We start from the raw sequence: 12,273 nt of genomic DNA, 5'->3' as shown, positions 1-12,273 counted from the left end.
GGGGATTTCTTTAGGTGAGATGATGCTTTAAAATGAAGTATAGTGGTGACTGTGTGACTCTGAAAACACACTGAAGGATACTGAACTATAAACCTGAATGGGTGAATCATCTACTAATAAAGTGTCGAGGAGCACACGACCTAGGGCGTGGCAGAGGCGCATCTGGGGATGGCACACTCACCTTGGGAAACTGATAGGAGACTTCAGGGAGGTAGGTGTTCCGAGATGGCTTCTTCTTGAGGGACACAACCACAAAGTACTCAAAAAGCTCCCGCTCCTGCCACTCGAGCAGCTCCAGCTCTAGCGTCCGATAGCTGGGTGCTCGCTTCAGCATCGACTGGATGTGGACCAAGCGCTGGGTGTGGGCTGGGGGCAGGTCTCACATTAGGAGGCAACCAGACTGGCTACTCAAAGACCTCCCATCGGCCCCATCACCTGACTCAGCTCCACCTCTGCATAACATCTATGTACATAAGTCTTACCTGACTTTTTAGTCTCCTCTCTAGACACAGGAGACACAGGTGGCCTTAAGGGAGCCAGAGGACAATTTTCTCAGTTTATGGCATAACTCTTGCAGCCAAAAGAGTTGATTATAATCTGAACTCACCACTGGGCCTCCAGATTTACAATATTTATAAAGCACATCTAGTAGCCAGTGTCCAGGAGCAATGGCTCTGGAAGGATGGACAGTTAATAGCTTTAAAGTTGGCACAGGGAAACCAATTTTTGGACTCAACACTGAAGGGCTGAACTCAAAGAAGGAATTTCTCAATAGCCTCCTGCTCTGGTGGTCTGCTAGCTGGTGTTCCTGTTGACATTTCCCCACACCTTAGGGCCATTCTGGGACCCTGGCCCATGCATATGGAAGAGCAAGCTGATTCCCTGGGGATGGGGAGGAATGTCACCTTACCTTTGAACCTGTCATCAGAGTCACTCTCGCTTTCACTGTTCTCATCTGGAAAAGTAACAACAGGCAGACACATTGGCCTATAGCAAATATTTTTGGAGTCTATTTCCCAAATTGTAAAAAATAGTTTTTTTTATATTTATCGTGTGTGTGTGTGTGTGTGTGTGTGAGCGAGAGAGAGAGAGAGAGAGAGAGAGAGCGCAAATGAATGTAATGAATATGGGCTTACGCGTGCAGCCACGTGTATATGGAGATCAGAAGGCAGTTTGTAGGAGTTGATTCTCTCCTTCTAACACATAGGTTTTGTGGCTCAAACTTAGGTGGCCAGGCTTGTCAGCAAGTGCATTTATCTGCTAAGCTATCTTGCTGACCTGTGAGCTTTCCAACATTACGAATGACGAATAGACCTAAACCTAGTCTGAGCTACTCTGGGCCACTATGGGCCAATGATAGGCACCTAAGGGCAGGAGGCAAATGGCTCAGAACAAGGATACCTCAGAGATTAGGCCTCCAGTGCTAACTTATAGGCAAACACCTACTGGGTGGGTGAAGCTGAGGGCCTAAATTGAAGGCTGAGCCACAGAGAGGCCTAGATGCCTGGAATACAAAGGACCTGCCTCAGTCCAAGATTTGAAGTGGAAAACAGACCAGAATGCTCAGTAATTCTGGCCTTTCCTTTTGCCCAAAGCAGATTCCCACATGTCCTAACTCAGGGCCTCATAGCCCAAAGTCTGAAGGAAAACATCACAGAGCTAATATCCTCTTAGACCCTCCCACTTATGTGGCCATTTTGTGGAAGGGTGCTACCTTCCTACAAAGCAGAAGGATCCCATTACTACCTCAGGTGAGATAAATTGAAGTCAATCTCTCCCCATCCCTGATATTCATGGACCTGCAAAGGTGACACAACTTAGACACCAATACCTACCTCTCAATGATGCTGTCTCAAGGCTGGACATAGACAGCTTTTTCAACCTCTTCTTTCCTCTCTTGGCATTATAGATAGAGTTAATTCTTTGGACAAGCTAGTTTAAAAAAAAAGCAGAGAAGGTGAGGTTATTCTATCACCAGCTGTCCCTAATTCTATGAAGATAAATTAGGAACCCATCCTTTCCCTTATAGGTATGCAAGAGCTCTGTGCACTGGTCCAGCTGGGTCTAGCACTGGTCTTCCGATTAAAACGACCACAGTGGAGGCTTACCAGCCACCCTTGGTAGCTCTCCATCTACCCTGTGCCCCAGGAATAGGTTCCTGCCCCAAGACAAGGACACTAAACTTAGCTCCCCAAAGGAAGGAACTGTGATCAAACTAGACAGGATGGGAGCTCCTGGGTCCCAAGAGTCATTGAACCAACGGAGACAAAGAGTTTCTCAGATATAAAAACAGGAACAAGGATTCTAGCCTTTCCTCTCTGGGCCATAACCTGGGGCCTGACAGGAAGAAGCTAAATTCTCACTATGCCCAAGCATTGTTTGCAAGCTAAAAATACCATTTAGCTAAGTCCTGTAGCGCAGCATGTGCAGGGCTGAGGAGCGGGCACATGGACACATGTGCAAGTCATTGCTGAAAGCTCTTTGATTTTGAGACATAGGAAGAGATGGTCTGAATCTTTAGGTCTCTGAAAGGCCAAAGATGTTTCTGTGCACAAGAACCCAAATTCACCTGTCATACTGGGTAAGAGAGTCTCAGCTCAGCTAGTCTTTTCCCTCTAACCCTCAGTACTGGGAAGGGCTAGTGCAATCTTATTGGTAAAGAAGGGACCGGGGAAAGGAGGTCCTCAATCTATTCAAGGGGAACTAAAAAAGCAGCCCAGATTAGAGGAGGGAGGAAGGAAGGAAGGAAGGAAGGAAGGAAGGAAGGAAGGAAGGAAGGAAGGAAGGCAGGCAGGCCAGAGCATAGCTGTTTGCCTACCCACCCATCTGCCTAATGCCCTGGGCTCAATGCGGGAAGGATACCTTGGGAATGCGGCGGGACCTGCGGCTGGACAGCAGCTCACTTGTGGTGCTGAGGCTGTCCTCATTGAGGCTGGAGGGTGAAGATGGCAGGCTCAGCTGAGCCAACAGCATCATGTCATCATGGCTATGCCTCTTGGGTAATCGTGGCAAACGATGGCTCTTCCTTTCTGACCAGTTCCCACTGCGCAGGGACTGGCTGCTGGGCTTCAGGGACAGCTGGCATGGGGGACAGGATATGAGGGGAGTTCACCACAAGTGTTTTATCAGTATCTGTCTTCTGCTATCTGTGCGTCCTCAGCTCTCACCAGAGTTCCCTGTTAGAATTCAATAACCTAGAGTTTCCTCCTTAAAGACCTTAGCTGTTCAGTGGCCAGGTAAGCACTAGATTAAATGCTTGCTTCCTCAAAGAAAGTTTTACTTCTTCTGCCAGAAAAGAATAAAGAAAAAAGATCCTCTATTGAGCTGAAAGAGGAGACAGAGCAGAAATCTCCAGGCACTGTCTGAACTTTGACAGAGGGTTAGTGACTGTGGATGAGGGAACCACTCCTTCTACCTCCTCAGTTCTGAAGCCTTTTGTGCGAGAGGCCAGAGCCTACCTGCTAACCTGCTCTGCTGTGTGAGCCTGACAGCCTGGTCATGCTTACTTCCTCCAGAGAATAGGGGTATTGGGCTGTGGCCACCACAGTTGAGTAAGACAGACCTCGCATTCACGTGGCTCCCTCTCACCATGCCATTCTGGCTGCCTCGTTCTCTGGCCCTGTATATCCTTAATGAACAGCTGATGTTCTTCAGTAGAGAACACCTAGTTGGCTAATTGATAGTGGAACTGCTGGGAAAGCAGGCATCTCCTGGGAGCCCTCAGGTTTTTGTCTCACTCTGCCTCGTCTCAATTTTCAGCAAGTCCTTTTCTTTCCACTGCCAATATCCTTTCCAAGCTAATTAATCTAGCAACACAGAGTCAATGGATGCCCATCTGAAAAGGGCACATCAGAAGGACAGATGCATCATCAAAGCCACCACATGACTTCAAAGCCAGAAAAAATTATGTGTTTTTCTGTCCAACATTATAACATCCAGGTCCTTGCATTTGTCCAGTTAAAGAGTTACATGGGGCAGTCAGAACAGCTTGCTTCTCTACTCTCCTGGCTTTCCTACATCCTGGGACTCTGGATAAAACCAGAATGAGCTTGTCTAAAGTTTCTTTGGGCCTTTTGGCTTTCTCCTCTCCCTTCCTTCACTCCATTCCTCAAACACTTCTTTACTGTTCTTTTAAAAAAAGTATATTTTATGTACATTGAGTCTTTTGCCTGCATGTACATGTATACACCACATGTGTCTATCTGTGGAGGTCAGAAGAGGGCATCAAATTCCCCCAAACTGGAGTTACAGATAGTTGTGAACTGCGTTGTGTGTGCTGAGAACTAAATGTGGGTCCTCTGAAAGATTATTAAGGGCTCATAACTGCTCTCCAGCCCATTTTTATTTTGTTTTGAGTGTGTATGTGTGTGTGTTTGTGGTTATACAGACGCAGGGCTGAGTACAGCTTTAGGTGTTGATCTTCACCTTCCAATTTGTTTGTTCCACATTGTTTGCTTATGTATCTATCAGGCTAGGTGACCCACTAACTTCTTCAGATTCTCCACTTTGTCTTGCTATAGGAACATTGGGATTACAGACCATTGCTAATGCATTTGGCTTTACTTGGGTTCTGGGGAATCTGTGCTCAGGAGTTCACATTGTACAGTAGCATTTTACATACTGTGCTATCTCCCCATTCTAAATACTCCTTAATCTCTCCTGCCAGTCTGCTCTGCTATGTGACTCTGGAAGGCTGGTCATGCTCACTTCTTCCAGGGAAAGAACAAGGCTCTGGACTCTGGCCACCAGGGCTCAGCAACATAGGCCTCATACTCAACTAGCTCCCTCACTACAATGTCCTGGGCTGCCTTTCTCTCAGCCCTAATCTATATACCCACCCTATAAACACTGATGCTTTTCAGTACAGAGCCTACATGACAGTGGATCCCACACATTGCCAGGAAGGCAAGCATCCCTGAGGATATCCTACCTGCCTGCCTATAGGGTTTTCAACATGGTAGAAGTCTCTAGGTACACAACTCTTTCCTGAGGCAACCCCTCTGCTAAGTGCTAGTGAGAACAGAGACTAAGAAAAGCTTGATAGCACCTTGAGGGCACAGGCCCTCACTAGCTGGCTCTCCCAAGTCCTGCCATTAACCCTCAAATTCCACAACTAAGATAATTTGGGGCAGAGCTGCAGAATGTCAAGTCTCTAAGAAAGCCCTTATTTACTGCTAATAGGAGTTTGTAAGAGCTCCTGGTTTAGTTTTCTTGCTAGAACACAAATAGTTAGGGGGGGGGGGGGGAGGGCAAGACAGGATGCCCTGGAGGCACATCTCAATTGTCCACGGCAGTTTCAACATCGCAGAAGGTCCTGAGTGCACAGCCCTCTCCTGAGGCAAAGACCTCTGCCAATTGCTAGCCAGGACAATATCGTCAGTAAAAGCTTGGGGACAGGCCCCCACACTGCCTAGGCCAGAACTGCATTACCTGCATGGGTGGGTGGTTGTACTTCCTGTCTTGGGGACTCCACATCCTGTGCAAAGAGTCCAAGGAGTTCTCAGACAGTTGCTGGGACTTTCGTCCAGCTCTCCGGTTCTTTAAGTCCACATCCTCGTAGGGATTCTCCTTGGGAAGCCCTCCTGCAGAGGAGGCAAAGTTAGAGAAGAGAAGGAAAGAATGAGAGAGTGAGAGATATACACACAATTCCTGTGAAGCACAGAGAATATCTTCAGCCTGGCCCTTCAGCTCATGAGTCACGCAGCTGCCTGTCTGCAGTGGGGAGGCTACAAACAGATCTTGGCTCCAAGAGCAGAAGCTGAGGCCCCCACTCCCCACCTCCAGTTCAGCTCAGCTCAGCTCAACTCAGCCCTGTCTGGCCACTGCTTTATAAATTAGGGATTGCACAAGACTGGCAGAGGACAACGCTGACACTACAAGCTCCAGCCTTCTGCTGGTAAAGCCCCCGAGATCGGCTTCTGGAAAGGCTTTCTGAGATCCCATAGGCGCCCCTTTACTCAGCTCTCTGTGGGTCTCCTGGGTCCAGTTTCAGGGGTAAGTATGAAAGAACTCAAAGAAGTCGAGGGAGCAGAGATTTGCTAGATCCTCCTCTGACCTACTCCTAGGTCTCCAAGTCTTGCAGGAAGAGATACTGTCTTGGGCAACCAGAGGGCCGAGCAGCCCTAGTGAGTGCTCAGTGAGACTTTGTTCATCCCTCTTTCTGAGCATGTCAGCTACCGCCTCTATGGGTAAGCTCAGCAGAGAGAGGATCCTCACTGTTCCCCATTTGGCAGAGACTTTTCCACAGTGACATGGGAGTGTGAAAGGCTTGGAAGAAGTCCAAGCCAAAAGAAAGGAAGAGAGTTCTTACATCTCAGGACCAGTTTCTAAAATCTCTGGCAGTATGCTCTATATTGACACTACCAGAAAATCTTAGGAAAGCCCCAAACATAGTCCCTGCCCAAGACTATAAGATTTTTGAGATTCATCCTTTCCTAAGTTACACCTTCCTATGCCATTCCCTCTCCCATGAAGATTTTTCTTTCTTTCCTTCCTCCCTTCCTCCCTCCCTCCCTCCCTTCCTTCCTTCCTTCCTTCCTTCCTTCCTTCCTTCCTTCCTTCCTTCCTTCCTTCCTTCCTTCCTCGTAAGTACACTTGCTCTCTTCAGACACAACAGAAGAGGGCATCAGATCCCATTATAAATGGTTGTGAGCCACCATGTGGTTGCTGGGAATTGAACTCAGGACCTCTGAAAGAGCAGTCAGTGTTCTTAACCTCTGAGCCATCTCACCAGCCCTAATGAGGCTTTTCTAACACAAAGTAAAACCAAGGAGTCATGTTGCTTCATCAGTCTAAGCTTAATCCCAGCAGTGAAACCATGGTGGTAACAAGATCCAGAGACTCCTTACCAATACAATCCTCACTTTCCCTCTGTTGTCTTGCCCTAGACTCGATGCTACTGTCTGGGACCTCTGTGGCAGATAGCATGCCCAGGGAAGGATTTGCTCCTACAGCGTGAACAGGACTGAGTTTGGGCAAATGCTGAACCCCATGCCTACCCTTGCAGATGCCTGCATGTATCTTACCTCCACTCCTACCAGACTGGAAAAGGAGGCTGCTGGGATTGCAACTCACTTAACAGGGTACAGTAGAAAATGCAAGTCCAGCATGCTTAGCAATTCTTCATGAAGCTGAGGTTCTCCTAAACTCTAGCATCTATTTATTAAATAAGAAACCACAATGACTTTAGGAAATGCCTTTGTGGAGGTGGGGGAGTGAGGATACAGACGGCAGCAGGAGCAACACAAATCTCTGTAAACTTATGAGTCAAGGATGAGTCAAGGAAAGAGCGGGGGGTTGGATTAAGTGATTGCCAACACAACACGCTCCCCAGCAATGGAGCACGGCTTTTCCTGGAACTGCCATGCCATTAAAATGACTCAAACCCAGCATCCCCTGCACAGTTTTCCAGCCCACTTCATGGGAGGTATATTTCTGGAGGAGCGGGTGGATTTCTACTTCTTGGTTCCTACCTGACAAGTATCTTACATGGTTGAGAGGTGAAGGGATGCAGACTAGAAGAATGCTAGGACATAATTATTCTTCTGATCTGTACAATAGGGCCTGTATCTGACTTTCCAGATTGGGACTAGAGAAGTGTTTGCTATATTCATTTCACACTCATTCAGATTGCCTTGGACTAAGTGACTGGCCAGAATCCTCATTATCTCCAACCTAGAAGAAGATCCGTCTCAATCCCTTTCCATCAGAGGTTCTTGAAGAAGTGACATTTTGGGTTGATGAGCTGACCTGGCCATTTATAGGACATTTCCCGCAATTCTGGCCTTTCAATACTAGCCTGACATTACTCTCCCTTGGTTATAACCAAAAATGCTTCTGCATTATCAAATGCCCCATCGGATAGGGAGGAAAGATGGAAGAAAAGAGGAAGGGAGGGGGGACAGAAGGAAGATGGGCACAGCAAAGAGATGAATGGAACTGCTCCCTAACTCCTGTATCCCATGCTTCCTAATCATGTCTGAGGGCCATGCTGTGAGTTCTAAGTCTAATTTCTTTCCTTCATCCTCTTCTCTTTTTCCTTCTTCCTTTCCCCAGAATCAGAGCTTTGACAATTGTCATAGAATCTAAAGCTGTAAGTAGAAAGTGTAAGAAGAATTCCAGAAAAGCAGCAGGAGCAAAGCATAGCTGCATGTTGATGACAGCCTTGGGAAGGGCAGCTGCAAGACCAACTTGTGTATGCTGGAACTGCCTCTGTGGGACGGCCTTGAGGACTGACTCTTCCTGCCCAGCCCTAGTGCCAGCTTCTCTCTCCTCTAACCTAAGAGACCCACTAACTGCCATGCTTCCCAGCCTTAGATGATCTCTGATCAGTCCAAGTCCACTCCCGTCTGCTCCTGGGGACTCCAATCATCTCTGCAGGTAGGAAAGATGCCTACAAGTATGGATGGGCAAAGAGCAAAAAGATCACCGGTGAGTTCTAGAGCCAATAAACTGAATTTGCCAAGAAATAAACCAAGAGTGTGACACAGTGCTCAGAGCACCCCACAGTGAAAGCTGGGGAGGCCAGAGCTGAATGGAGAGATCAGGTGACAATTTGCCAGGTACTTTTGTGAGACTGGGATTTAGACAGACTGCATACCTTTCACTTTCAACCCTGCCCATATGGTTTCCTCACGACAGTCTGCACAGCATTAGAGGGTGATAGAGTGGTAAGCCAAGGCTGTCTCTGTCCAGCCCCATCTCATCAAGCTTGGCTTGGGAAACCAGAGGTCTCAACCTTTCCCAGCTTTGCTGACAAGATAAGGACCAATTATGTCTGCTTTGCACTCTTCTGAATGACGCTTTTCAGAGCCCAGTCTCAGCACACTGACTCTCCTAGAAGGCTCCCAGTCCATCAGGTCCTAGTTCCACCCCTTCCTACAGCTCTTTTGGCTGCCACACGGGAAAACTGACTACTTTATTCCCCACTCATTCAATAACTAGAATAATAGTTTAGAAAGGAGTGCATCTATCTCAGGTACCCACAGCATTCCAAGCTTCCTGGGCTGTACAGATAACTAAAGCCTTTGGTCTCTAGCTTCCCTTCCTAGCAATCCTCTGGCTCCAATTCTCCTGGCCCTCTGCCTTTCTCACTTCTTTATACAGGAGGGAAAGGGGCCAGGCTGGGGACTACTTCCCTTGGGGGACTGCTGTTACCCTTATTTCCAACAGCCCTGGGCACCTGTCCCTACGTCACAGTTCTTGGTTGCTTTGCTAGGTTCCTACTTGTTCCTACTTCACCCATGCTTGTAGGTCCCCTCTGTTCCTGGCTGTTGCCCAGCCTGGGGTGAAATAGAAACCGAAAAGGCTTTAGTGGCAAGACCTGTTCTGACTTGTTCCCACTGATGTTCCTATATCCAGGAAGCTCTCACTGGGCCTCAGCTAACTGATAGGAGTGGGATCAGAGCAGGAATGTAGCCCAGGCTCCTTGGTCAGGCAGATGCCACTCTACAGAATCCCTCAGCCAGCGGCTTCCTAAGGTGCATTTTCATTGTCAGGCTCAATTCAGATGCCTCCACAGAACAGCAGCATCTTCTAAGTCAGCAAGCAAAAATTAACAGCTTTAGAAGGCAGCAAGGCAACAACTTTCTTTTTGAGCCTTACTATTGCAAATTAGCAGGCGTTGAAATCTCAGCCTTTCTGGAGTATCCCACCCTATACCCTTCAGGCTACATGCCTTATATGTGCAGGAGGCCAGTAAATCCTCCAAAGTACCTTGCTCCTGTTTGCTATTAGCCTCTGGGACAATGGGCTACAATCTCTAACAGTCCAGGAACACCAGCCCAAAGGAATGTACCCAAGATGGAGATGCAGCATGGGTACTCTCTGCTTCCCTTATAAGATCCATGATCATAGGCCCAGAACAGAGCTTATTTTATTCCAGTTGACCTGACAAAGCTGGGTAATCCTGTTGGAACCAGAAACAGTCTTAATCCCATAAGGCAGAGGCTGGGTAAGGTCTAGAAGTCAGAGCCACTGATCAATCCTAGGCAAGAAAATGAAAATGATCTTCAAAGTTGAACAACAAGAGAGCTCTGGAAGTCTTTATTAAGAGTTAATTTTTTTAATAAGATTTATTGATTTATTATATGTAAGTTCACTGTAGCTGTCTTCAGACACCCCAGAAGAGGGCATTGGATCCCATTACAGATGGTTGCGAGCCACCATGAAGTTGCTGGGAATTGAACTCAGGACCTTTGGAAGAGCAGTCAGTGCTCTTAACTGTTGAGCCATCTCACCAGCCCAAGAGTTCATATTCTTGAATCTCTGAGGAAAGTAGAGGGAAAACCAACCAGAACCTAACAGAACTATCCTCCTTGTATTTTTTCTTCTAGCCTCTCTGGATAGGTCATAAGATTCAGACTGAGATTCTGTGGAAGACACAAAGCAAAAAATACACCCAAGCCATTGTTCTAACAGACTCTCAGAGCTACCTCCACCCCAACTTGCAAACCACAAGCACCCAAATCAGCGCCTGCTCACTGTCTTACCCACTTCCTTCTTCCCGAGGACCCAAGAATCCAAACGTTAGGTGAGTGATCCGGAAGATGCCCAGCCCCGACCTTACCATGTGTAGCACTACCCCTAGTTTCACCTCATCCATCCAATCAAGCTGCTCTCATATTTCTTGTCTCTTCATATAATATCCCAAAGTAGAAAAAACTCTCCTTAACACATGAGAGGAAGACACCCTTTCCTTCCTAAGGAGGCCCAGGAAATAGCTCTGTGCCAGGATAGTGCCACTAAAAATTTCTCCTCCAAACAGAGTATTGAATCATAAACTGGTGTGTGTGTGTGTGGGGTGGGGTGGCTTTTTCAGTTGCTATAAAAATATATCTACCCCTGGAATCCTTGGACAACACAGAATGGTCTCCTAAGCCTTGTAAGAAAACGTTAATGATTACAACTCTTCCTTCCAGTTTTGCTACCAGGATAATAGAAAAACTACAGCTTTCTGCCATCATATTGCAATCCTAGTGGATAGTCCCAGAGTCCTGAGCAGTAATGATAACATTACAATTTCTGCCAAGTGGAAAAGACCCTGTAATAGGGATAAGGCTAAAAAGATGAAGCAACAGAGCTGTCTTCTTACTCAGTAGAAGTTTTCTTCCACTCTGGGATATTGTATCTGTATGAGAAGGTGAGAAAACACAGAGCAGGATGGACGAGTGTCTGGTAGATTAGCTGGAGATGAAAGTTGTACAAAACAGAGTGTACCCTGAAGCATCCTTTTTAACTGTTCACCTTGATTCTATATCTTTGGCTCTGATCCCCACAGCTCCGTGTCAGCTCTAAATAGTGTTATCATTTCATGAGCAGCTAGAGAAAGGCTTCTCTCCCAGTCTCCTGTTGTCAGAGGCCTATGCTCCCGCAGGCTGACTACTGCAGTACATTTTCCATGGGCACATGCTATACGGCCCATACCTAGGACAGCAGTGTGTCTGTGGATCTGAATGTGGCTACCACATACCATAAAGCACCAGCCCAGTAACTGGTAGAGGAAACTACGCAGGTTAGTGAAATAGCTCGGTGGTTAAGAGCTCTTGCTGCTCTTGCAGAGAACAAGGGTTCAAGTTGTCAGCAGGGAATCTGATGCCCTATTCAGACTTCCACAAGCTCCAGGCATGCACATGGTGTGTAAAGGCAGAACATTCAGACACATAAAATAAAGCTAAAAATTTTAAGGAGAAAAAAATTAAGGAGAAAATTATGAAGAGATGGCACAGATTAAGTGGGGAAGCAGATGACTCTTGCTTCATAAGGTTCTCTCAGCCTAAGAATCTGAAAAGTTCTCTCTACTGTGGCCACTACTCTCTCTCATGTTAAGACCATGTTCTCCTAATTCAAGGCTGGAGACAGAACAAGATGACGTGAAAATGAGGACAGCACAATGCATCTCCCTGCTTTGCTGATCTATTCAAAGACACATTTTGTACAGAATCAGAGGCTCTCTGCAGAAGACAAGGATAAAACTAAAATGAATATCAAAAATAGCCAGATGATAGCCCATACCTATAATCCTGGTACTTGAAAGGCTAAGGCAGAAGAATTTAGAGTTCTAGGCTAACCTGAGCTGCATAGCAAAAGACTTGTTTCAAAAACAAACCAAAATATCCAAAATAAATGGAACACAGGATTGTGTACTGTATCCCTTTGTAGATTTTGAAATCAAGCCTGCTAACAAGGTGCTTACTCCCTTGCTAGACAGCAACGGTAACAGTACTGCTCTTCTTCAGGGCAGGAGGAATGAATGCCACCAAACTATACTCTTCA

The 12,273-nt window shown here is 46.8% G+C and overlaps 1 protein-coding gene across 5 annotated transcripts in view; it reads right to left on the bottom strand.

The window, feature by feature from the left end:
- The window catches only part of Dennd2b (DENN domain containing 2B), a 149,205-nt gene that overhangs the window by 15,550 nt on the left and 121,382 nt on the right, over nucleotides 1-12,273 (bottom strand). For all 5 annotated transcript variants that reach the window (XM_085841414.1, XM_085841413.1, XM_085841412.1 and 2 more), the window contains 5 exons: nucleotides 5,431-5,582; nucleotides 2,863-3,078; nucleotides 1,836-1,932; nucleotides 911-955; nucleotides 182-366 (listed from right to left, as the gene is read on the bottom strand). In XM_085841414.1, coding sequence (XP_085697540.1) covers nucleotides 182-366; nucleotides 911-955; nucleotides 1,836-1,932; nucleotides 2,863-3,078; nucleotides 5,431-5,582 — 695 coding nt within the window. The remainder of the gene's footprint in view (nucleotides 1-181; nucleotides 367-910; nucleotides 956-1,835; nucleotides 1,933-2,862; nucleotides 3,079-5,430; nucleotides 5,583-12,273) is intronic.

This window comes from Mus caroli, unplaced genomic scaffold (genome assembly GCF_978045245.1).
Source record: "Mus caroli unplaced genomic scaffold, Mus_caroli_1 scaffold_8, whole genome shotgun sequence".
NCBI classification, from domain to species: Eukaryota; Metazoa; Chordata; class Mammalia; order Rodentia; family Muridae; genus Mus; species Mus caroli.
Note: the sequence above shows the minus strand (reverse complement) of the source record. Positions and strands in the feature narration are given on the sequence as shown.